At 32.1% G+C, this 23,366-nt stretch overlaps 3 protein-coding genes across 3 annotated transcripts; all 3 read right to left on the reverse strand.

The window, feature by feature from the left end:
• Positions 1-756: 756 nt before the first annotated feature.
• Positions 757-2,727, reverse strand: LOC120251220 (ABC transporter G family member 10). Its single transcript, XM_039259759.1, has one exon. It carries the CDS (start codon positions 2,655-2,657, stop codon positions 882-884), a length of 1,776 nt encoding a protein of 591 aa, XP_039115693.1. The 5' UTR covers positions 2,658-2,727; the 3' UTR covers positions 757-881.
• Positions 2,728-4,822: 2,095 nt separating this feature from the next.
• Positions 4,823-7,995, reverse strand: LOC120251462. The gene is made up of 7 exons (XM_039259977.1): positions 7,827-7,995; positions 7,085-7,151; positions 6,196-6,671; positions 6,058-6,110; positions 5,911-5,948; positions 5,380-5,791; positions 4,823-5,162 (listed from the first exon to the last, which is right to left on the reverse strand). Exons 1-7 carry the CDS (start codon positions 7,993-7,995, stop codon positions 4,983-4,985), a joined length of 1,395 nt encoding a protein of 464 aa, XP_039115911.1. The 3' UTR covers positions 4,823-4,982.
• A 528-nt stretch (positions 7,996-8,523) lies between these two features.
• On the reverse strand, positions 8,524-11,286 carry LOC120251186 (U-box domain-containing protein 7). Its single transcript, XM_039259723.1, has 2 exons — positions 10,946-11,286; positions 8,524-9,505 (listed from the first exon to the last, which is right to left on the reverse strand). The coding sequence occupies exons 1-2, from the start codon at positions 11,185-11,187 to the stop codon at positions 8,647-8,649; spliced, it is 1,101 nt and encodes a 366-aa protein (XP_039115657.1). The 5' UTR covers positions 11,188-11,286; the 3' UTR covers positions 8,524-8,646.
• Between the last annotated feature and the right edge of the window lie 12,080 nt (positions 11,287-23,366).

Genomic DNA, 23,366 nt, shown 5'->3' on the forward strand with positions numbered 1-23,366 from the left:
AATGGTGGAAGGGGGAGAGAGATATAGTACAAATCAAGGAGAAGAATACTGAAAAATTCACTAATAATAGAAGAGAAAAAAAAATAAAAGTACTAACCAAGGAGAAGAATAACCGAAAATTCACTAACACTACACTAAAATGATAATAGTAAAATAAATATAACTAAAAACAACAAGTCCACTTTCACAATCCCACTTGCTCAAGATTGAGATCAGAAATTTTTATTATCCTAAATTTAAATATTTTTTTTAGACAATCAAATAATAATGATAATAGATTCTTATTGCGTAATTAAATTTATTACTCAAACTTTATCTTTCTGACTAAAAGTACAGAGTTGGATATTCACTTTTTAGTTCGGTACATGCCCCTAATTTTGTGACTTCTCATTTTGTTAAAAAAAAAAAAAATAAAAATAATATGTGACTCACACACCTAGAAAAATACATCCTTCTGGGTTCCATTAATGACTAGTCAGGACACAAATGATCCGTGCCCCATCTGGTGCAAATATATTTTTTGAATATTAACACATACATATATTGATATATATATGATATTTATTTTGAATAATAATCAAATTTATTATGCAATGCAAAACATGCAACCTCAACCCTATAATCCATACAACACATTTGAGAACCACCACAACAGAGAATGCTACTACTCATCATGCTCTGTTTTCCTCCATGAAACAACCAACTAAACAAAAATTAACTGCAAAAGTTAATTATTTATTGAGAATAAAGTCATTGTTACATTATGAATATACTCAATTAAACCAATAGTAAAATCATAGCTATAATCTTAAACAAAACACCAACAAAGAAAATTAAATTTTAAAAAAATAATAATAATAAGAAAAGAAAAGAAAAACCTCTCATCTCCTCACTCTGTAACACCTAAACCACAAGACAAGCAAAGATAGAATCCTATAACCACAAATGAACCCCAGCATGACTCCAATGTTCCTCCACTTCTCAACCTCTTTAAACCCTTGTTGTCTCAAGAACAAACCTCCATCAAGAACACAAACACTTCCCTCCACCTGCATGCACTGTCTCCGGCCGGCGTCGCCGCCGTATTCATTTATAACAAAAGCCTCAAAAGGATACTTAAACAAGCTCAAATAATGCATGAAAATCCAGTACTTTGGAATACTGTCTCTTGAGATGAAGTACCCTGAGAACAAGAAGAAAGAACCCATAAACCCAGCAATTAGAGAGTTCCCCATAATAAAGTTTGGCACAAGTGCACTGAAGAATGCCACAAAGGAGTTGGCCATGAGCATCACCATCCAAACCACCAGAGAAAAGTAAAGGAAACAATCCATTTGTCTTCTGAGACCAACCAAGAAGTAAACAGGAATGGAGTATAGAAGTGCAACTGTGAGCAAGAATGGGAGGAAAACCAGAGCATTTGCTGCAACATAAGAAGAGACTCTATAAGCTCCTCTAGATGTCTCTTTCATGAGAATTCTCCTTTCTTGTAAGAAGATAGGAAGGCCTTCTGTTGTGGAGGAGAGGAGGAATGTAAGGCTGAAGGCGAAAAAGCCGACTCTTGCTTGAAGGTTGTGGACATTCATGAAGACGGTGCCGAGGCCAATGCCGGCTATTGCTGACTGAATTAGTCTGGCTGTGAACAGCTGCCTTGTTCTCAAGATGTTCTTGAAGAATCTCTCTGTGAGGATTGAGGTTTCTCTGCAACGTGAATTTGGGTATTGGATTTGTTTTTTCTCTTCGGGGATTACTAATCTATGATACAGCTCTAGAGGATTAGATGATGTTGATGATGTTGATGATGATGATAAAGAATCCATGGCAAACTCTAGGATGTTTATATGATGAGGAATGTAATGGCCAGCATCGATGAGCTTCTTTTCGAGTGATTCTATGGAGCCGTTGTGGCAAACGATGCCACCTGAGATGAGTAAGAGCTTGTCGAGGAGCTCAAGAATGCGAAAGCCGGGTTGATGGATTGTGAGAACGATGGTCTTGGATTGAATCATTGCCATTGATTTGAGCATATGAATGATATGAAGAGCTGAAACTGAGTCAAGACCGGAAGTCGGCTCGTCGAGAAGAAGAACAGAAGGGTTGTGTACTAATTCATTGCCAATGGACACTCGGCGTCGCTCTCCACCGGAGATGCCGCCACCGATCTTTGTCTCGGCAACATGATCAAGTCCTAAAGCTTTCAGAAGGTCAAAAACTAGAGCCATGGATTCATGAACTGTGACTCCAAGTCTCAAGCGAGCAGTGTAAAGGAGAGACTCTTTGACAGTGAGTAGAGGAAAGAGTGTGTCTTCTTGAGAGACATAGCCGGAGATTCGACGAAATCTTGAGATGTTCATAGGGATGCCATTTATTAAGACATCACCGGAGATTCTTTGTGGGTGGATAACTCCAGCGAGTATTGATAAAAGAGTTGTTTTTCCGGCACCACTCGGACCTACAATTGCGAGAAGCTCACCGGGATTTGCTTCACAAGTTATGTCTTTGAGAATGGATCTTGTTTGAGGGTGAAGAAAGTTATGGCAAGAAGACCAGAGAGAGTTGCCGGAGCTGGAAGGGAGTGTGTAGGATAATGATCTTGTTTGTATATGGTATTGGGTTTTCCGGTGACTGGGTTCCGGTGAGCTTAGTGGGAGGTCCATGGAGGGAGAAGAGGAGTGAGATGGAGATGGAGATGGAGATGGAGATGAAGATGAAGGAGGAGGAGGAGAAGATGAAAAGGAAGTTTGGAGAGTTAGAAGATAAAAGGAGGAGAAGGAGATGAGCTAACACACCAAACATCAATGCTTTGTGAGGACTTCATGCAAAATATAGTATTTTGAAAAGCTTGTCTTATAATGTGACTCAATTTTTTTTTAATATTTGATTATTTCTTAGATGTTGTAATGTATTATTGCTGTTTTTAGATATTTGGAGAAGTTTATATATTATTTACAGGTATCTCTTTTGATTTTCTTTTTCCCTTTTATCTTATTCGGTATTAAATAAAATTCATGTTGGTGTTGCTAACTATTTGAACAAAGTGGATTTGACTATTTAAATAATTTAAACTATAATATAGAGTAATAGACTAATAGTTGATTATCACCTTTCATATATATATATATATATATATATATGTATATGTATTTCAAATTTCGCTTTTCATTCTATAATGAAGGAAAGCAAATGAAATGTCTTTTATACAATTTTATTTGTATATTTCTAGAAATTGAATATTCATTGAGAAATCATTATTAACTTTTAAAATATATAATTTTACATATATATACAAATAATATTGCAAGAGGCGATATAAATTGCTTTAGTTGATAAAGCAACACATATATTATAAAGCAATATATATATATATATATTGTTAGATTTTATATTTTTGGTACTAGTGAGCCCTATATATGGGCTATATATTGACTTAGGGGTTTAACACCAAAAAGTTTCAAGACTTAGTGGCTCAACCCCTATAACTATATATAAACCCATTACACTTCTATCACACAACCGATGTGGTACTATATTTTCAACACCCTCCCTCAAGTTCAACTCAGTCGAACTTGCACAGACTTGTACACCAGAGGTCTGTTTACATGGACTTGTACACTACTTGTGTCTCAGAGGTCCTACACACATGGAGGTCATACACACATAGACTTGTACCACATCGTTGGCTCCACTATATTTCTCTGATACCATGTTAGATTTTATATTTTTGGTACTAGTGGGCCCTATATGGGCTCTATATTGGCTTAGGGGTCTTATACCAAAAAGTCTCAAGACTTAGTGGCTCAACTCCTATACCTATATATAAACCCATTACACTTCTATCACACCACCGATGTGGTACTATATTTTCAATATATATATATATATATATGAATATATAAAATATTTTTTTTTGTTAATAAAAAAACCTATATTGACATTTTAGGAAAATATATTTGGCTTGCAATTGGATGCATAGAATCATGAAAGATAATATGATGAGCATATATGAAAAATTAGGTTTTGCATGTTTTTTAGATGAACAGAAAGCTTGACCCGTTAAGCAAGACTGATAAATAGTTGGTGAAGTTGGGGGCACCCATCTCTCCCTAACGTGCAACATTGGTCACGAGCTATTTGAAAACTTCAGTCTACGTTGGTTCACCAAAGGTGGTGACTGGTGAGGTCCAAAAAAACCAAACAATTTTAATTTTACATTTTAATTTTCCATGCCATAAAAAAAACTATTTTTATTTCAAGAAAATAAAAATAACTACAGTATGATATCTGTCTCATAGTTCTTGAATTAAGGTTGGTGGATTAACTAAAGTATCAGTGAGGACCACTTGCAAACTAATATGGATTTGTTATGTATTTACATCAAAGGAAAAAAAATATTTCTTGTATGAAATAAGAAACTGATTGTTATCTATACTATAGCTTGGTTATCGATACTGAAAGAAAATTAAAGAGCATTGAGTATTCAGGTAGTTAATTAATTTGATGCAGGTATAGGTAGGAGATCTTATTAATGGAAATGATCTCTTATATCTTGCAACCATTTTCGGAAATCTCCAAGCAAGGTGTTGTGGTGTTGTTATTTAATGTTCAACATTAATGCAGAGATGCATATAAAATTATTTTAGAGGCAGAACCATTTCAAAGCAGACTAATTATATGAAGTTTAATTTCCTTAATGATGTTGGTAGGACTCTTTGACATTAAGTATATAATATTCAATATTTGTCTTGAAATAACAGGCCTTGGCTTAATGTCTAGAAGCTGAAGAAATTTGCTTGTACTCAACCTCAAGAACAATGATGAGATATTGGATAAGTACAGGGTCAAAGTTTCTTCATTCATAGATTCAATCACAAGTTTAGAGCAAGTACAAAGTGATTTTTTTTCTCCATGAAACAGAGAAAAATAAAAAAAATAGACAGGACGTGTGAATTTAAGAGAAAACTCCGACTTTCTCTTCCACGGCATCAAAAGTTTGGTTTCCTGCTCTTCACTGCTTGAATTTGATCAGCTAAGGAAACACATCCGCGCATTTTCTCCTTCTTGATTAGCTCCATATCCCATTTCTCAAAGAGTGGCCGGGGTTTGTTTGTCTTCTTGATTTGGACACTGGTCAAACTATCCAATTGCTTCTTTCGGTGATGGAACTATGAAGGACAACATTACATCAGTGACAAGCATAAAAACATGAAATGTCTTTGTGATCTAGATTTATAGGCATTGCAGACTATTTTCATTTCTAACGACATTAAACAAGGTCACTAAATTGCATTAAGCATAAGAAATGTGAGCTCAACTTGTGTCTGCTAGCTCGTAAAACAGCAGGCCCAAGTGTAAAGTTCAATTCATGAAGATTACTTTTACCTTCGTTAATGTCGCCTTCAATTTCAAAGCCTTTGACATAACGGCCTTCTTTTTCTTCGTCACTGGTTTGTTATGCTCTGATGCCTTTGCTTGTATAGATTTTGCCTTCTCTTCCTTTTGCATAGCAAGCTTTTCTGCTCTAATCCTTGCAGCTCTTAGAGCTCTTAGTTTCGCGATTTCCTTGTCTCTTACTTTGTCTGCTCTTCGTTGAAAGAACTGATATTCTATATCGGCCTTCATTTTATCATAGCTATCCCAATCTAATTTCGCTTGATCATAACCACCTTCTTTTGCTGCTTCTGCAATCCTCCCGGCCCACGAGGAATAACATTTCTCCTGTGATCTTCTAAACTGCAAACGCTTTGCCCAAATCTTTTTTAAACCCATGCTTATTCTTGCCTTGCTCTGTTCACTGGAGCAAATGATTCAACTGATGACACTAAGCAACTCAAGCCACTTGTAGAAAACTCGGGTATGATTTTGTTAACAAACAGAAACCCTGAGCATAAATGAATAAGGTTTTATAGATACCTATGAGAACGAGAGTGTTCAGACATCTTCTTCCTGATCTGCAATGGTGTAAAGCAAAATAAAAGCAAGATAGAGTAAAAGACCTTTGACTAAAGAATTGACACGTCACACAAAAACAGCATAACATTGATTCTTACATGACATCACCTTGGGATTTCTCAGGGCCTCTATAGTTTTCATTTTGATCCGTTGACGGGTCTCTAACATTCCAAAATGATGGTAAGAGAACAATATTATCATATTGAGACACGAAGAATGTTCAATCATTGACATAAAACCAATTACCTTCACTGTGTTTCCGTCCTTTGTTCCATGGTGTTCTACCTTTGTTTGCCAGGCCAATCTTTTGTCTTCTTTGGATTTCCTTATCAGAAATATTTTCGAGGTCTTTGTTAAAATTAGGAGCCAAACCAGCTGCCCCCATCTGATCCTCAGCCAAGTCTATTTGGCCATAATATCCATTGTTAGCTACTGAAACATTATCATTTTCAATACACTTCAGGTGTGATTCAGAACTAGAATCCAGATTACTGATTTTATTTGAGTCTCTCTCTATCAAGAGTTGCAACTTTCCGAGAACGTGCTCTCTAGAAAAGGCTTGAACAGAGACATATGATCGAGATGCACTATTTAGAGAAGGTATATGAAACTTTGTCTGCACCAGTGCTTGTTGAAAATGAATGCAACCCATTGCACGGTTAAGAATGGATACTAAAGACTTGTTAAGGGCATGCTTGAATGTTGGATATTGAACTGAAACCCTGACATGAAAATTTAAAAAAGCAACATAAGAACAAGAAGCAGATCTGCACAGACAAATGAAACAAAGGTTGGACTTCCTATGGGAAACGATTTCCTTACTCATACATACTAATCACGCTGCCTCTAGCTAACAATCAACACCTAGCATTACCTCAAATGATCAACACAACCTTGAGAGAGATGAGCATCAATATAAATATATGACGAATAGGTCCTACCTCATATGTTGTTTCATACAAATCCAATTCTTTTATTTCCAATTATTGCTATCTTTCATGTCTTTTACAATTACTATCCAAGATAAAGTACCAGTGACAGTTTCAGAATTTCCTATCGAAAAACATACCATAAATTTTCATCTTATTTTTCTTCATATACAAAACAAGAAGAGATTCCTGTAAAATGAAAGTACCTAAATCCTCCATAAACATAGACACACTCCATAATCAATTGCAAGCAAGCCCTTAAAAACTCATCACCTGAATAAGAAATGCCAAGTATTCCACAGAAGAACCATGAGTTAAGCTATTGGCATTGAAAGTAGGCAAAAGGCAAGAAGAAACAAATGGAATGGTGCAGTAATTATATACAAATTACTTGGCTAACTTATCACTATATAAAATGGTGATTACAACATGAATTTGAGTAAAGTTCACATTTTAAATATTCATATACATCCATGTTCCATTAGAAATAAATCCAAAAGAATGAAGAACTAAAGAACTTCTCCATCTCTTCGTCAGAGGATTCAGCATTGACAATTTTGACGAATTTATGCACGAATTATAACTAACACTGTATACTTCGCTTGAATTTCGAATCAAATCATAACAACAAAAAAAAACCCCCTTTTTTTGGGAACAATAAATCCAAACAAATGAAGTGTCATACCGAAAGAGTTCTCAAGCTCTGCAGACGAGATTTCTCATAAACAAACAAACATTGACACCTTCAAGCTTGAATAATCTACAAATATCATCAAATTAAAGCCCTAATTATACCGGCATTGAATGTTTAACATGAATTTCAAATTTTTTTTTTTAAAAAAAAGCTTTCGAAGGGGGAATGATTCGAATGACAACGGAGCATAGAATCAAACCTAGAATTTAATGGAATAAATGCGAAGATAAATGATCGATCGACGAGGAACTCACAAACAAGAGAAGAGCCGCATCCGCGAAGACTGAAACGAGGCGGAGCTGATGTTGGGATGGGATGAGCCTTTGTTCCGGTGTCTCTTTGGAACTTTTTAAGCCTTATCGGTTGCCTAAACCTAGAACTATCCACTAGTGCAAACATACTAAGCTGGTTAGGCCTGACCATGTTAGTTATTTTTCAGTATTTTAATAATTTGGTTAATTATTATATAATTTATATCATTTTTTATGTATATATGTACGAAGAAGAAAAGATTTATTTTGTCTAATATAGGTATTCTTTTGGTCAAATTTTGTTTCTCAATCTCATATTATGTCTAGAGCTAATGATTAGAGTGATTTAGATTGCTTTTTGAATAAAAGTGGATAAAACCACTGAATTTATTAAACGTGAAGATAAACCGGGAAAAATAAAAGTACATGTCGAGAAAAATAACAGCTAGAACAAAAAGAGAAGAAAGTAAACAGTTATCCTCACCAGAGATGAGGAAAATAAGGATTTAGATTGCCTTTTTATAAGAAAAAAAAAAGCTTTTAAAGTTGTATACATTTGCATGAAAAATAAAAATTTAGATATTTGTATTGATTAGAATAAATGAGGACTTGCTGAGTGCTTTTTAAAAAAAAGTTATCTGATTAATAAAAATTATTAAAAAAAAAATTGAGCCTGAACATAATATCAGAATTAATGGACAGTAATTAACAGAAAACACATGGCACTTTCCATACAATTTACAAGTACATTGTGCTCACATAAATGACTTCCACAGAAAACACATACATGCACAAAATAAAGGAATAATAATAATAATAATAATCAGCAGTAAGGCAAACTCTTTGAGCTAGAATTGAATACCAAAGACTTGATCATTGAACACCCATCTGATAGATCACCTCTTCTGATGATCAACTTCAAATTCTGATCAAGACTCTGCTTCACCATCTTCCTTACATCTCTCTCACACTCTTCACTGCTTTCTCCCTTCAATCTCAAAGCGTTGGAGATGCCGAAGACTTCTGATTGTGGCCCTGAATGTGCTCCTAGTTTTGCTTGTCTTTCATCCTTGAACCATTGCAGCATCTTAAGTGACCTTTTCTGAGCTAGAGGACTACCTAACAGAGCTACCTCCAGAAGTAGTGGTACTATGCCCAGTACTATCATTTTCTTCCTTAGTTTTGCACTTTGATGTGCAATAACCATCAAAATATATGCCACAAGTTCTTGGCTTTGAGGCATTCCCTCCCATGCCATGATTTCCATAAAGATTTCTGGCACCATAGAGTCATTCTCAATGGCTTTCTTACCAACTGAAGTAAGAACCAAGTTGGACAGAGTTGCTAGAGCTTCTTTGGATGTTCTTTTGTTTACTGAGAATGATAAGAGGGCATGAACAAGGCCACTTGACACAATAAGTTTGGTGGTCTCTATCTTTATTGACAGGTTCTGGAGTGCTGCCAGGAATTTTACTTTAATTTCATCATCGGTGTCACGATCATTCAGAATCTTTATCAAGAAAGGAAGGATCTCATGTGGTTGAATGGAATGTTGAGTATTTGCAAGAGATGAGATGGACAAGAGGAGGTTGGCAAGTTGTTCTTGTGTTGAGGAGTCTAGTGTGTTGAAGATGTTTGGCAGCTTTGCAATAAGTCCTGATTCAACCATCAGTGCCTTGTTTCTGAAGAGAAACACAGTACATGAGCATATAACTCATAATTAGAAACATACTCAGAAAAAATTTCATTCAATTTATTGAATTTCCTTTATCATTCAATTCAAATCTTTATCTTAATTCATGACAGTTTTGATACTGCTAATAAATTATTGTGACAGAAAAACAGAATGACAATAGTAGGCAATTGACAAACAAGTCTCTTACAAACTAACAAGGCATTTTTAAAACAGCAATACAAGAAATGGAGGATAAACAATGAAGTAATCCAATTTGTCATCTTTGACATTGCTGTGTGCTTACAGACCTAACAAAAGAATCAGCTTGACTAATAAACAGTTGATCAGTTGTTGTGAATATGCACCGAATTCTACCAGAACAATATTGACTAAATCTGATCAAGTGGCAAATTTAGAATACAAAAAACAAGATGATGAATTTGTTTAATTGTAACACAAACTGCCAGTTTGCATGATGAGTGTGGGTCTACCTCAGCACAATGATAGATCAGAAAGTTGAATGAATAACAACTTTGCTTGTCTTCTCATGACAAAGTGGCCACACTTTTGGAGTCCTTTTGTCTCCCAACTTTTCAATGATCCATTTTGATCTCTTCATCTTAATTCTTACCAATTATTATGGTTCTTTTACACATATAACTTAACAATTTTTGTAATTTCATCTGTTTTTACAAAAATTCATATTATTGCATCTATATACCCATGGGCTTATGATTATGCATGCAATTGTTTGTTAACAAAAATATTTCTGGGCATACATGCAAACACTCTACTAATTTTACTGTTGTATAATATATTTAACAGAATAACTAGATTTATGAAACAAGTGTTAAGAAAAAAATAAAACAGCAGTGTATATTTAATAATTAATTTTTTTTTCTCTTTTTTGCTGTGCATGAAATAACATTATTTGTGGATATAAAATATTCAAAACATTCTCATTAGTACATAGATAAAAACTCCATAATTTTTACTGTTATACTGATAACACTATCAACCAAATTTAAAAAAAAAAACCAAAAATAACTCAAAATTAAAACTTTATTATAAAAAACTTAAAGAGAAATAAAATTATACCTACCCCCCTCAACAGTGGAGTGTACGAATTTTAAAGTAAAATAAAATTCTAAAAAAATAAGGCCCTAGAAGTAAAAAGAGATTTACAAAGGAAAACCAAAGAGAAGAAGAAATGGAGGATCATCAATGGCGGCCATGAATGAATCATCAAATCCTTGATTAAAGAAGCACAAAAATAGAAATTAATGAGTTCTAATATTGAATGGCCTAATTCTAAAAACAAATTTTCTACAGATATAATTTCAAAGTCCACAGATGAGAAGAGAAGAGAAGAGAAGTCCATCAATGGCGGCCATCAATTAATCAACTAGGGTTTAATAGAAGGGATGAGAAAAGGAATTAGACTCACGTGAATGTGCCATTGGCGAGCTCGAGAAGAGCTTCGATGGCGATCTTCCTGCCAGGACTCACCGTCGGTGAATCGAGGATCATGGAGACAAGTGTCGGAATGACGCCGAGCTCAGCTAGAGATTTTCTGGTGCGGAGATCGCCTCTCGCGATTCTCTTGATCTCCGCCGCCGCCGCCGCCTTCTCGTCAGGGCCTCCGAAGTGCAGCTGCTTCACCGATCTTTTCATTGAGGCTGTGGCCATGGAAATCGGAAGGGATGAAGTGGAGAGGCGTCGAAGGGCGGTGATCGGAGAGAAGAGTTGGTCCGGTGGAGCTATGGCGCCATTAGAGAAAGCTTTTCAGGGAAGCTCGAGGAGGAAGAGAGACTATATTTATAGTGTTTTCTTTTGCGCTTATAACCCTGTAAAATATTACAATTTTGTAATAATAATTATTTCATACATTTACTTTTAGTCCTTGGGTTTAAGAAGAATCAATATGGTGAAATGTGAGGATATCGCTGGTCTCTGGTTTTTAATTATCAATTTAATAAATTTATTTATTTTTTTAAAATTAAAATGAATACGCCAGTTCAAAAACTAATACATGCAAATGCTCTTCGGGTTAATTGGCACTTGGGCCCTGATGAGATCTTTTCACAATTGACGAAGGATCAAATCCGTAAGATGAGGGCACATGTTGGTAAAAATACTAATTTTTCATTTATGCACGTTTAACTTTTTTTAAATGGGGTCTATTTGTTAAAAAAAAAATACTAATACACTAAATGAGTATCTTAGTTGTATATATATAAATTAGATGAGCAGTGGCAAGTTCTGTCGTTTACAGAAACGTAATCTGTGAATGTTGATATGAGCCGTTGGATTTCAATCCAACGGTTGAACATCGCTGCGCGAATGAAAGAATATCACGCACTATTTATAAAGACGAGAAAAGTCGGGACGCATGATTTTTGATCTGAATCGTCCAATCAATCTCAACACAGTAACTGAATCAATCACAGCCATCCAACCCTATAAAAAATACTGTACATCATCTGCGGACGACCACAGATAATGTTTAGCCTATATATATATATATATATATATATATATATTATGATTGTTAAGTAACTAATGTTTGTTCAAAGAGTAGAAACTTTAAGTCCACTTGACCAACTCTTTACTGAGCTCCCAATACGTTACTCTTAGAATATAATGATATTTAAGCTAAATCTTTATATTTGTTTAATGTAAGTGCTAAGTTTTTAAAGCTATGTTTTTAAGCTATAATAACATATTTTGTGCTGATCAATTGAATAACTTTTTTTTAAAAAAAAAGGGTAATTTTTTTCTTTTTTATATATGATTTGAAACTTCACACATTAGATATTTTCTATTTGATAAATTTTTAATCATTAATTAGAGTACAAAAAACAATAAAGTCAAGTTTTCTTTCAATCATTTTTTTTTTAATTTCTAAAAGAACATCTTAACAGAACACAACATGAAGTTCGTTAAGCTAGGATTTGGTGTTTGGTAAAAGATAAAAAGGATCACGCTTTCCACCCAAAAAAATTAAAACAAAAAACAAAAATTTAAATAAATTTACTTTTGGGAGATAAACAATAGAAATATGTGGGTGTGCATATATATATATATATATAATATTAATATCAATGTTCCTGAAAGTTAGTCTCCAAACACATGCTCTTGATATTTTTATTATATAAATCTAAAGATTGATATCTCTGACAACAACAGGATCAGGCAAGTGGTTCAACTTGGGGCTGTCATTGTATAATCTTTGTTTAAGTCTAATGTGTGATGACTAATGTACCAACATTAAGTGGACTATTGTCTTCTTATTATTAGTAGTAGTATTATTTAGTTTTATTTATTTAAAGAAAGATAAACGACAATTGATCCAAAACAACAAATAGTCTGAAAAATAAATGAGGATTTAAGAAAACTGAAAAAGTAGAGTATTGTTTATGTTATGAGTTTTTTTAATAAATACGGATAAACCATTATTTTATTAAAATAAACAGAAAGAAGTGCAAGGAATAAAATAAATTTATAGGAATACATAAAAACATGATCACTGAAAAAGGATAGAAGTACATCACCTTTACCAATTGTTAAGAGTTTTTTTATGCAACAAATTTTCTAATAAATTGTATATTTTAAGTTTATTTTATTAGTTCTAATATATATTAAATATTTTTAACTAATTGGAATATGCATCATGTTGGAAAAATTAACAAGTATGATGTTTGTGAATGTCATCGAAACAGTGTAATTAACAAATGAAAACAAAGATTCATATTTTTTGTCCTAGTAATTTAGATAAGTAAAATATTAGATGTCTAATAAATGACATCCACAATAGATTAATTTTAATATTTGAAAACCATAACAGTGTTTTGTATGTGGTTTTTCCTTAGATAATTTTCTAAAGATTAATTTCACTACAAATTTTAAAGTAGATAGGTATCAAAATATGAATTAATATAGATTTTTTCCATAATAATAAATATGAATAAAGCTAAGTTTAAATTTACGTAAATTTTATTCCAAATTTAATCAAACTAAAATTTAAATTAACATATATATATATATATATATATATATCATCTTTTGAAACTCTGTTGTGGTAGCTGAAAGAACCTACAAAAGAAGACTTGAGTGTTGAATGCAAGCTTGAATCTTCTATCAGTGTAAAAAGGTAAAAAGCACAGAGGAACACAACAATGACACTAAAAACAAATAAAAAAAGACACACAAGATTAGGCTCACCACCAAACACTAGACAACATTTTTGGCCTAGTTATTAATTGTGGGCACCTATCCTTTTTTAATTAAAAAAACTTAGTCAACTATCACTTGATTCATTGACATTAAATCACAATAATAAAATATTAATATTTTTTAATAACCTCAAAATATCACAAGGTGAGAGCACGAAAGAGTAACTCCAAATTATCCATGTTTTCGACAATAATTTATCTATTTTACCAAAAAAAACTTTAAAATAAATTAACAAAATTTAAATTCAACAAGCAAGCGAAAAATGAATTACAAATTATTATTATTATTTTTTATAAAGTGGATAAACCACGTTTATTAAAAAATCAAAGCAGTTACATGCCAAAGTAATAATTAATAGCGCCAACAACGACGCACCTCACTACGGTCTGAAATGATCACACAGCCAAAATGGAAACAAGCGAAGAACATAGTCCTCTAGAAGTGGAATAATTGGATATAAAAAAACTCCTAAAAAAAAAAGAGAGCTCCCTAGAAAACACTAGGAACTCAGCGAATCTAACCCGTGCTAAGCACGATCGTCTTGGCTGGCACGGCTTACCCTGCCTAAATGAGTGAATTTCAGGCTTCTCTTGATATCATGGTCAGACTGCTCCAATTTTTGACAGCATGCCCCTTTAAAATTTTTACGTCTAATGCCATAAATAATGGCTTTTATCTGAGACAACAACAATAGCTGGCAGATTATTCATTGATTCCCATGAATAATTTACTATTGCTTCAAGGTAGCATGTCTCGTGGCTACTGAACAAGGGCTTCATAGACAACATGGAGACACATGAGATCCACAAGCAACTTGAAAATTTTTATTTATTTATTTCTGTATTTATTTATTTTAGTGGAAGAACAAGTTGTACGTGGCTTTTTATGATCTTATCTTAAGCACCAACTTTTGTACAGTTTGGTTAAAAATAGAATATAAATTTTATATGCTCTCAATGAAATTGTAATGAAAGGGACAAGCATATATTATTTCGGAAGAAATAGGGAAACACAATTGGATCAATTGAACAATCATGTCTAAATATAAGTGATGTTCTTTGCATATTAAAAGGTTTCGGAATGATGAAAGTGGTTATGATTATTGTCACGGGTGAATCTTAAAAAAGTTTTATGTAACATTACCTAAATAGCCTTAAAGTCGAGAGTACCGTCATATTAGAGTTTTATTAAGAGTTTTATTATTTTTTAATCTATTTAAAAAATCACTTAAAATTTATAAATAAAAATATACATAAAATCAACTTAAAAAAAATAAAAATTGGGGAACACTTACGAGTTAATCAGACTATTTGTATTTATGAAAGCACAAACAAAATTAAAAATTGTAATAAGAGTAGAATTTTTAGTGTGATTATTGTAAAAATGAATTATCTATCCGCAGGTATTTTAATATTAGATGTGCTCTGAAAATTAAAATTATATTTAATGGTTATGTTATTTTTTTGAAAAAAAATGAATAAACCACATTCATTAAGCAAAAGTACAGAACAATAAACAAGTAAACAACGGAGGAACAAAATCAGCGTCAGATAGCCCACAAGAAGTGGAAGATGCCAGCTATAAAAGACCTAAGTACAATAAATTAGAAAGCAAAGAACCCCAATCAGAGAGAAACTCTCTAGGGAACCACCAGCTCAAATATTAAGAACTTCCCGGAGAAGAAGCACGCTCTCTCTCTCTCTCTCTCTCTCTCTATATATATATATATATATATAAAAGATATCCATGTTTTGTCTTACAATAAACTTATAGAAAAATTAGAAAAATTTTGAATTACATAAAATTAATAAAATTATGGTTCTATCAATATACATGGAATAGAAAAGAATAACTTTTGATTAATGGACCATATATCCGGAATAACTTTTTTAATATATAGATTTTTAAAACGTTTTGTTTTGAAAAGTAGTGAGTTGCATGATAGAGTCAGTGAGGTCCAAAGGGTAAGTTCCCGTGATAAACATGTGGTTAGGAAAGTAAATGGGCACACTGGAATCATATCAACATGAAGTGTAACTCAAGGATCTTACGTGGAAAAGTCATGAAGATTCCTAGCTAGCCTTTTTAGTAGGCCCTAGGAATAGTAGCTAATTTGTTATCCACCTTAAATTACTTTTTAAAATAAGATAATATATATATATATATATATATATATGGTAAACATCTTTTTAGCATCTATATATAAGGAATTTATAAGCGTCAAATTATCAACCATTAAATCATGATCCAATTACCGATATTGATGAATTAAAGTTGGTCATTGAAGAGCTAGGTGTTAGGTTGTGGACCACACATTATGTAGGGATATAAGGACTTATGTGCATAAGTTGTGTAAACATACACAACTAATGTTTATAATTATGTATATCTTATTATATTCAAGTTTTGAATAGCCCCAAATTGTGATCTAATTCAAGTTTGAATTGAGTCCTAATTATTTAATTATAAATATGTGGATATACATATTAATCATATATTATGTAGAATTCTTGGAGGTAAAATTATCAAATCTATTATGGGCAGACTTGTAATTAGCCTATAAAGATTTTTTATAAATAGGGTGTGGCTCCTGAGTGTGCATGCAACAATTGAGATTCAGAATTAGGTTTTCTGAATTAGAGTTCCCATCTTCCTAGGTGTGATCAGTGAAAAGAACCACAAGACCCAATCACCTTTGTCGTGATCAATGAATTTAAGTGCAGGTACACTTCTACCACTTTTTTTTATTCCTAAGCAATCTCCAAACAAGAAGATCCAAGGTTTTGAACTAGGGTTTATGCCCATTAAATCTATCAAGTGGTACCATAATCATTTTGTTTTGGAATTGTTTAGAATTTATTTTAATTAAATCTTACATTTATTGATTTTATTAAGCATGCTTCGGTTGAGAATTTTCATGTTAATATGACGATGGTTGTATATACATATATTGGTATGTATATGATTGTTTAATTGATTTTTATATATACATAATGATCCAAAAGAAATCCAAGTGCTGGTATAAATCTAATAGATCCGAAACAGTGCACATGCATGATCGAATTGATTTATACTTCATTATATTGTTTCTGTGTGATTGATTTATATTTGAGTAAATTGATTGATTCACGGATTTCAATAGATATATTTTAAAATTTATTTTAATATTATATATTGATTATTTCAGAGCAATTGAAGTGCTGATGAATTAATTTATAAATCACACATGTTTATGGATTTTTAACACATGATTAGATTTATTATTATTATCATTATTTCATTACATTAATCTTGATGATCAAAATGAAAGCCCTTGAGTATAATTAATAATTTATGTTACTTTGATTTTGAATTGGAATAATATTTGGATTTTAATTTAATTATTATGAATTTAATTTTATATTTATAATTATAAAGTTGTTTTAATAATTATTAGGAAATAACAACTTAGAGTTGTTTTTATAGTTTTTTTTTGGGTATTTACTGCAATTGATAGAAGCAGCATTGTCACCAAAGTGACCTCTGTTGTGAAAACCTTTTGTTTGTGAATAACCATGGTGTTAGTGCATGCTTATAATCGTGCAAGCACGTCGGCCCAAAGAAAGACTGTTGTCTGGCAGAGATTTGTTTGTACATGTGGTAATAAGTTGTTTATAGTTATAAAGTGTCTATTGCGAGTATTTAGTCTGCCCAAAGGAAGACTGTATACTTGATTAGATTTTACAATAAAACTTGATTACTGCAACAAGTTAATTACTAGTGAATTGAATCTCTGTCCAAAGACTAGGTTTAATGTCACAACAATTAACTTGAAGATGGGTGGTTGTTATTTATATGCTTGATTATTAGATTTTTGTTATTTAGTTGTGAGTTGATTTTTGTTAATTGCTCTATGTACAGTTGATATTATGAGTGTTGGCAATGTGTCTGCTACACTCAGTGATGGCACAAACTTTAAGACTTGGAAAAACAAGGTGACACTTGTTTTGGGATGTATGGATCTAGACCATGCATTAAGAGAACCACGTCCTGCACCTCTTACAAATCAAAGCTCTCTTGAGGACAGGAGAGTTTTTGAGAGGTGGGAGCGGTCTAATGGCATTGGTTTGATGATCATAAAGAATACAATCCGGGAGACTTTTCTGGACACTATGTCTGAGGAAAATGTTGTTATGCACTTTCTCGACACCCTCGAAGAACGCTTCGTAAGAAGTGATAAGGCGAAGATGAGTGTTGTCTTAAGGAACCTTGTCTCTATGCGGTATAAGGGTTATGGGAACATACGTGAGTACGTTCTCGATATGTTTCATCTAGCTGGAAAATTGAAAGGCTTAAAAATTGGGTTACCAAAAGATGTTTTGGTGTATCTGGTTTTGATTTCCCTCCCTTCTCGATTCATTCAGTTTGAAGTGAGCTATAACTGTCAAAAGAACAAGTGGACATTGAATGAGCTTATCTCACATTTGGTTCAGAAGGAAGATAGAACTAAACAACGTGTGCATTTGACATCTTCTAACTCAGGCCCTTAAAAGAAGAGGAAATACGATAAAGCTACGGCACCGAAATCGTATAAGAAGACCAAAAGTCCTAAAAAAGTGCATGAGCTTTATGCTGTTTCGTTCTATCTTCCTTTTGAACCAAATGTGAGATGAGCTCATTCAATTTCCACTTGTCTTTTTGACAGTTATAACTCACTTCAAACTGACTGAATTGAGGATGGAGGGAAATTAAAACCAGATGCACCATAACATATTCTGGTAACTCAATTTTTAAGCCTTTCAATTTCCCAACTAGATGAAATATATCGAGAACATACTCATGTATGTTCCCATCACCCTTATACCGCATAGAGACAAGGTTCCTTAAGACAACACTCATCTCCGCCTTATCACTTCTTAAGAAGCGTTCCTCGAGGGTGTCGAGAAAGTGCATAACAACATTTTCCTCAGACATAGTGTCCAGAAAAGTCTCCCAGATTGTATTTTTTATGATCATCAAACCAATGCCATTAGACCGCTCCCACCTCTCAAAAACTCTCATATCCTCTAGAGCTTTGATCTATAAGAGGTGCAGGATGTGGTTCTCTTAATGCATAGTCCAGATCCATACATCCCAAAACAAGTGTCACCTTGTTTTTACAAGTCTTAAAGTTTGTGCCATTAAGCACATGAACGTCACTGAGTGTAGCAGACACATTGCCAACACTCATAATATCAACTGTACATAGAGCAATTAACAAAAATCATATCACAATTTGGGTCCATTCAAAAGTTGAATATAATAAGATATACACAATTATAAACATTAGTTGTGTACGCCCACACAACTTATGCACATAATTGTACATATCTTATTATATTCAACTTTTGAATGGACCCAAATTGTGATCTGATTCAAGTTTGAATTGGGTCCTAATTATCTAATTTTAAATGTGTGGATATACATATTAATCGTATATTGTGTAGAATTCCTGGGGCAAAATTGTCAAATCAATGATAGGCAGACTTGTAATTAGCCCCATAAAGATTTCTTATAAATAGGGTGTGGTCTCTGACTGAGCATGCAACAATTGAGATTCAGAATTAGATTTTTTGAATTAGGGTTTCCATCTCCCCTCTCTGCGTGTGATCAGTGACAATAACCACAAGACCCAATCACCTTCGTCGTCATCAATGGTTTCAAGTGCATGTACGCTTCCGCCATTTTTTTTTTGTTCCTAAGCAATCTCCAAATAAGAAGATCTAAGGTTTTGAATTAGGGTTTATACCATTAGATCCATCACTAAGAAGTTAAACCGAGAGTGGCCAATTAGGTATTTGATAAAAAGACTATAAGGCAATTGTGATAAATATATAAGCTAAGTTGAAAAAGAACACCTTATTTTTATATTTAAAATGATTGTTTAACTAATTTTTTTTTTTTTGGACATTTCAATAATATTTATATAAAAATAAATAAATGTGCATTAATAAATATTTACTTTGTTTACCATGGTGTGACTTTGAAGCTCTTTTAGATTCTCTTTTGCCCCATTTTTCCTAAAATTCTATGAACCTTATATTATTATTGTTTTTAAAATGATAAGGATTTTTGCATGATTTTTAAAACTTAATTGTGCTCTATTGTGTTTAAAATATGTTTGCTTTTTAAAATTTTTTTAAACCTATTGGAACATGGTTTTCTCTTTTTAAAATTTCTTACATAGTTATTTCAAACATTTTTTTACTCAAATTTACTACAGCGATAGTTTTTGGGTTCTCACCTCTGAGTAGAAAACATTACAATTTCAAATTGATAAGGTTGTTACAAAATGTTAATATTGTTGTGATCATGATAAACTTGTGGATTTTTTTATAGCCATGATTTATATCCATATTTTTGACCTCTTATAAAAAGTCTAGAAGTAATTCACACTTCTTTTTATAATTAAGAGATGTGGCACGGTAGGTCATTTGATGGATACATTACTCTACAAGTTATTACGCTAGATTTAAAAAAAAAAAACAAATAATTCAATGTTATCTTTTTTTGAAATCAATGCCCCAAAAAAATGCCCATGTTTTGTTTTTGCTCTTTTTAGTTTTTTTAAGAAATATTTTTGAATGTTTTTAGAACCTATTAGATTTTAGTTTTTTTTTAACATTTGTTTTATTTTTAGAGGCTATTATTTATAAAATGCAAGTATTTTTGTTTTTTTAAGTGTTTTCATTTTATTTTGTTTAAAAGATGTTTTTTCTTATAAATAAATTTCTATAAAAAAAATATTTGAGTCATGATTTAAAAAAAAACAAAAAACAAAAAACAAAAAAAAAGTACCGCCAACTAAGCTAGATGGCCACAGGATTCAAGTGATCTTTGTGAAGGATTTACCGCCGGACTTAACCGGCCATAATTTTGTGAACTTTTGCAAGTGTTTCTTTTTTTTTTTTTTACTTGTTTTCTTTTTAATATTTCTTGTCATTCTTCTCATCATAGTTTATTATCCTCTTGAATAAAATCTCTTAAAACATTACTCTCTAAATAATTCCAATATTTTATTGTTAAAATCAATGCTTTTTTGGGTCATTTCCTCAAGGTGCTAATTGGGAATTTGACGGTGCTAATTGGTAATTTGGCATGATGGCTCTAGGCCATTGTCATAAATACATATAAGCTGAGTTAAAAGGAAAAAAAGCCCTTTTTTTTATTTAAAATGTTTGTTGGATTTTTTTTGGACATTTCATAAATTACTATACTACCCCCATCATTATAATATCCTCACGGGTTGTGAAATGACCAAAATACACCTGTAATACCATTGGGAAGCAACCTGTGGACAGTTGGACGTAGATATAGGCACGAACCGATTAATCGGCCCGCCGGGCTCGACCAGATGGTTCCGGGTCAGTTTTTGACCAACCCGTAACCAGCCCGTGAAACAGTATTAACCCGCCGTGCCTGGTTGACCAGGCCGACCCAACGGGTCACGGGTCACCCGAAAGCGACCCGGACCCGGCTCGGCAGTTACTCAAACCCGCCGGGATCGGGTCCAACCCGCCAGGCCATGTGGTTTATTTATTTATTTTTTGATTTAAAGTATTATTATATTAAAAACTCAAAAATGAGATGATAATCGAATCTGGGTCATTTCTAAAAACTTTTTACCTCCTGGCCATCCTTTCCATAATTTTTTTTATCATTATTGTTAAAACAATAAAACTATATTTCATATTAAGTTTATTTTTAATAATTTTTAAAAATAAAAAATTAATTCTAATGAATTAGATAAAGTTGAGACAACTTAAAAAATTAGAAAATAATTTTGGAAAAAATATTTCATTAAATTCATTTATCTATCTGATTAAACGGTATGTACAATTTTTTATGTGATAAATATTAGTTCTTTAATTTTTTTATTAGAGTTAACACCCACTTATTTATTTATATCTATTTAGATCTATCTAAACTTTACTTTTGGTTTTTAATTCTAAGGTGTTATTTTTTATACTCATTATGTTTGTCGATGAAGAAAAAAAAAAGTTTTTTGTGTCATGTGTGGAGTGGTGAGGGTTTTAATCCTTATTGAAGGAAACAATTCACAATTTATGTTGCAATCCACATTCACACGCTATAAAGAAAAATGCTTGTTGCCCTTTTTTTAAATAATAATACTAAAACACACTTTTAATTATTTATATAAATTTATATTTTGATAAAGACAAATAAGAATTTGTTAAGTCCAACATGTATTTACTTGTATTAAATGTAGGTTTATCATTTATTGCAGGGACAAAATACAAATAAGTATATTTTACAATTAATGATGTCTAACAATTATATATATATATATATATATATATATATATATATATATATATATATATATATATGATAGTGAAAAACCAACAAATGTTGGTGGAGTTGGTTAGAGCATTACATTAATTTGTTATGTTCAAACCCATGGAGAAGCTATTTCTTTCTTATTTTTTTTTTTAAAATAATAGCAACCCGCCGGGTTGACTTAGCGTGCGAACCGGCGGGTTGACCCACCGGTTTGCCGGGTTCAGAAAACTGAACCCGTAACATGGCCGCTACAGTGCGGGCCGATTATGGGTTGGCGGCCTGTCTCAACGAGTCAGATGACCCGGCAGGTTTTGCCGGGCCGGGCCAAATGACGGCCCGTGCCCCCTTCTAGTTGGACGGTTAATAAAATTACACACTAAATATAGTTAATAAACATGAAACATGTATAATACAGAAATCATTGGTCATATACAAGACATTAGCATAATACTTTAAAAAACAAGTGTAGTAAATAGGAATGATGTGTGTCCATGAAAAAAAAATTAAGAGGGTTGAAAATGATATATGTTAGAAATAATTTAAATTAAAAAAAATATAAGGACTTAAACGTAAAATATTATATTAAAAAACCATTGTAAATGTTAAATAAGGTTGTGTGAAAAAAATTTAATTTAAAAAAATTATAAGGACTAAAATGTAAAATATTGTATAAAAAAGTAAAAAAAAAATTAATTTAAACAATTTATAAGGTTGTAAATGTAAAATATTATATATAAAACTATTATAAAATTTAAAAAAATTTAATAATAATCCATGTGATAAGTACCATGGATGGTACTTTTTGCGCATTTTGGTAATTAATTTAAAAAATACTCATTTTGGTAAATAATTAAAAAAATATAATATTTTTTTTATAAAAAAAGCCCATGTCTATATGCATATATAATATTTTTTTTATTCTCTAGTTTAAATGTTTGCGGTAAAAAAAGTAAAAGAAAAAGAAAGTTGTCGTTTATTTGAATAAATTTTTGGAGAAAATGTTTTTCCAAATTTGATGCTTTCATTTTTTTCTGGTTGAAAAAGAAATAACTCTGGAAATATGAAATTACATATGAATGTATAGGACTTTGTTTTTGTTTTTTTTTCTTTAATCCATTATTCTGTCTAATGCAGTTTTTAACTTTTACCGATTAATATTTCTAATGGTTTAACTTCATATGATTTATACAACTCCGATTGTACAAAATAAATGATGAGATTAGTAATTAATATTTAATAAAAATAATGTTAAACTATTTGGATATGAAAAACTTTGCTGGTTTAAATTACATGTGAATATAGCAAAAGAC

This window comes from Dioscorea cayenensis, chromosome 20, assembly GCF_009730915.1.
Source record: "Dioscorea cayenensis subsp. rotundata cultivar TDr96_F1 chromosome 20, TDr96_F1_v2_PseudoChromosome.rev07_lg8_w22 25.fasta, whole genome shotgun sequence".
Taxonomy (NCBI): domain Eukaryota; kingdom Viridiplantae; phylum Streptophyta; class Magnoliopsida; order Dioscoreales; family Dioscoreaceae; genus Dioscorea; species Dioscorea cayenensis.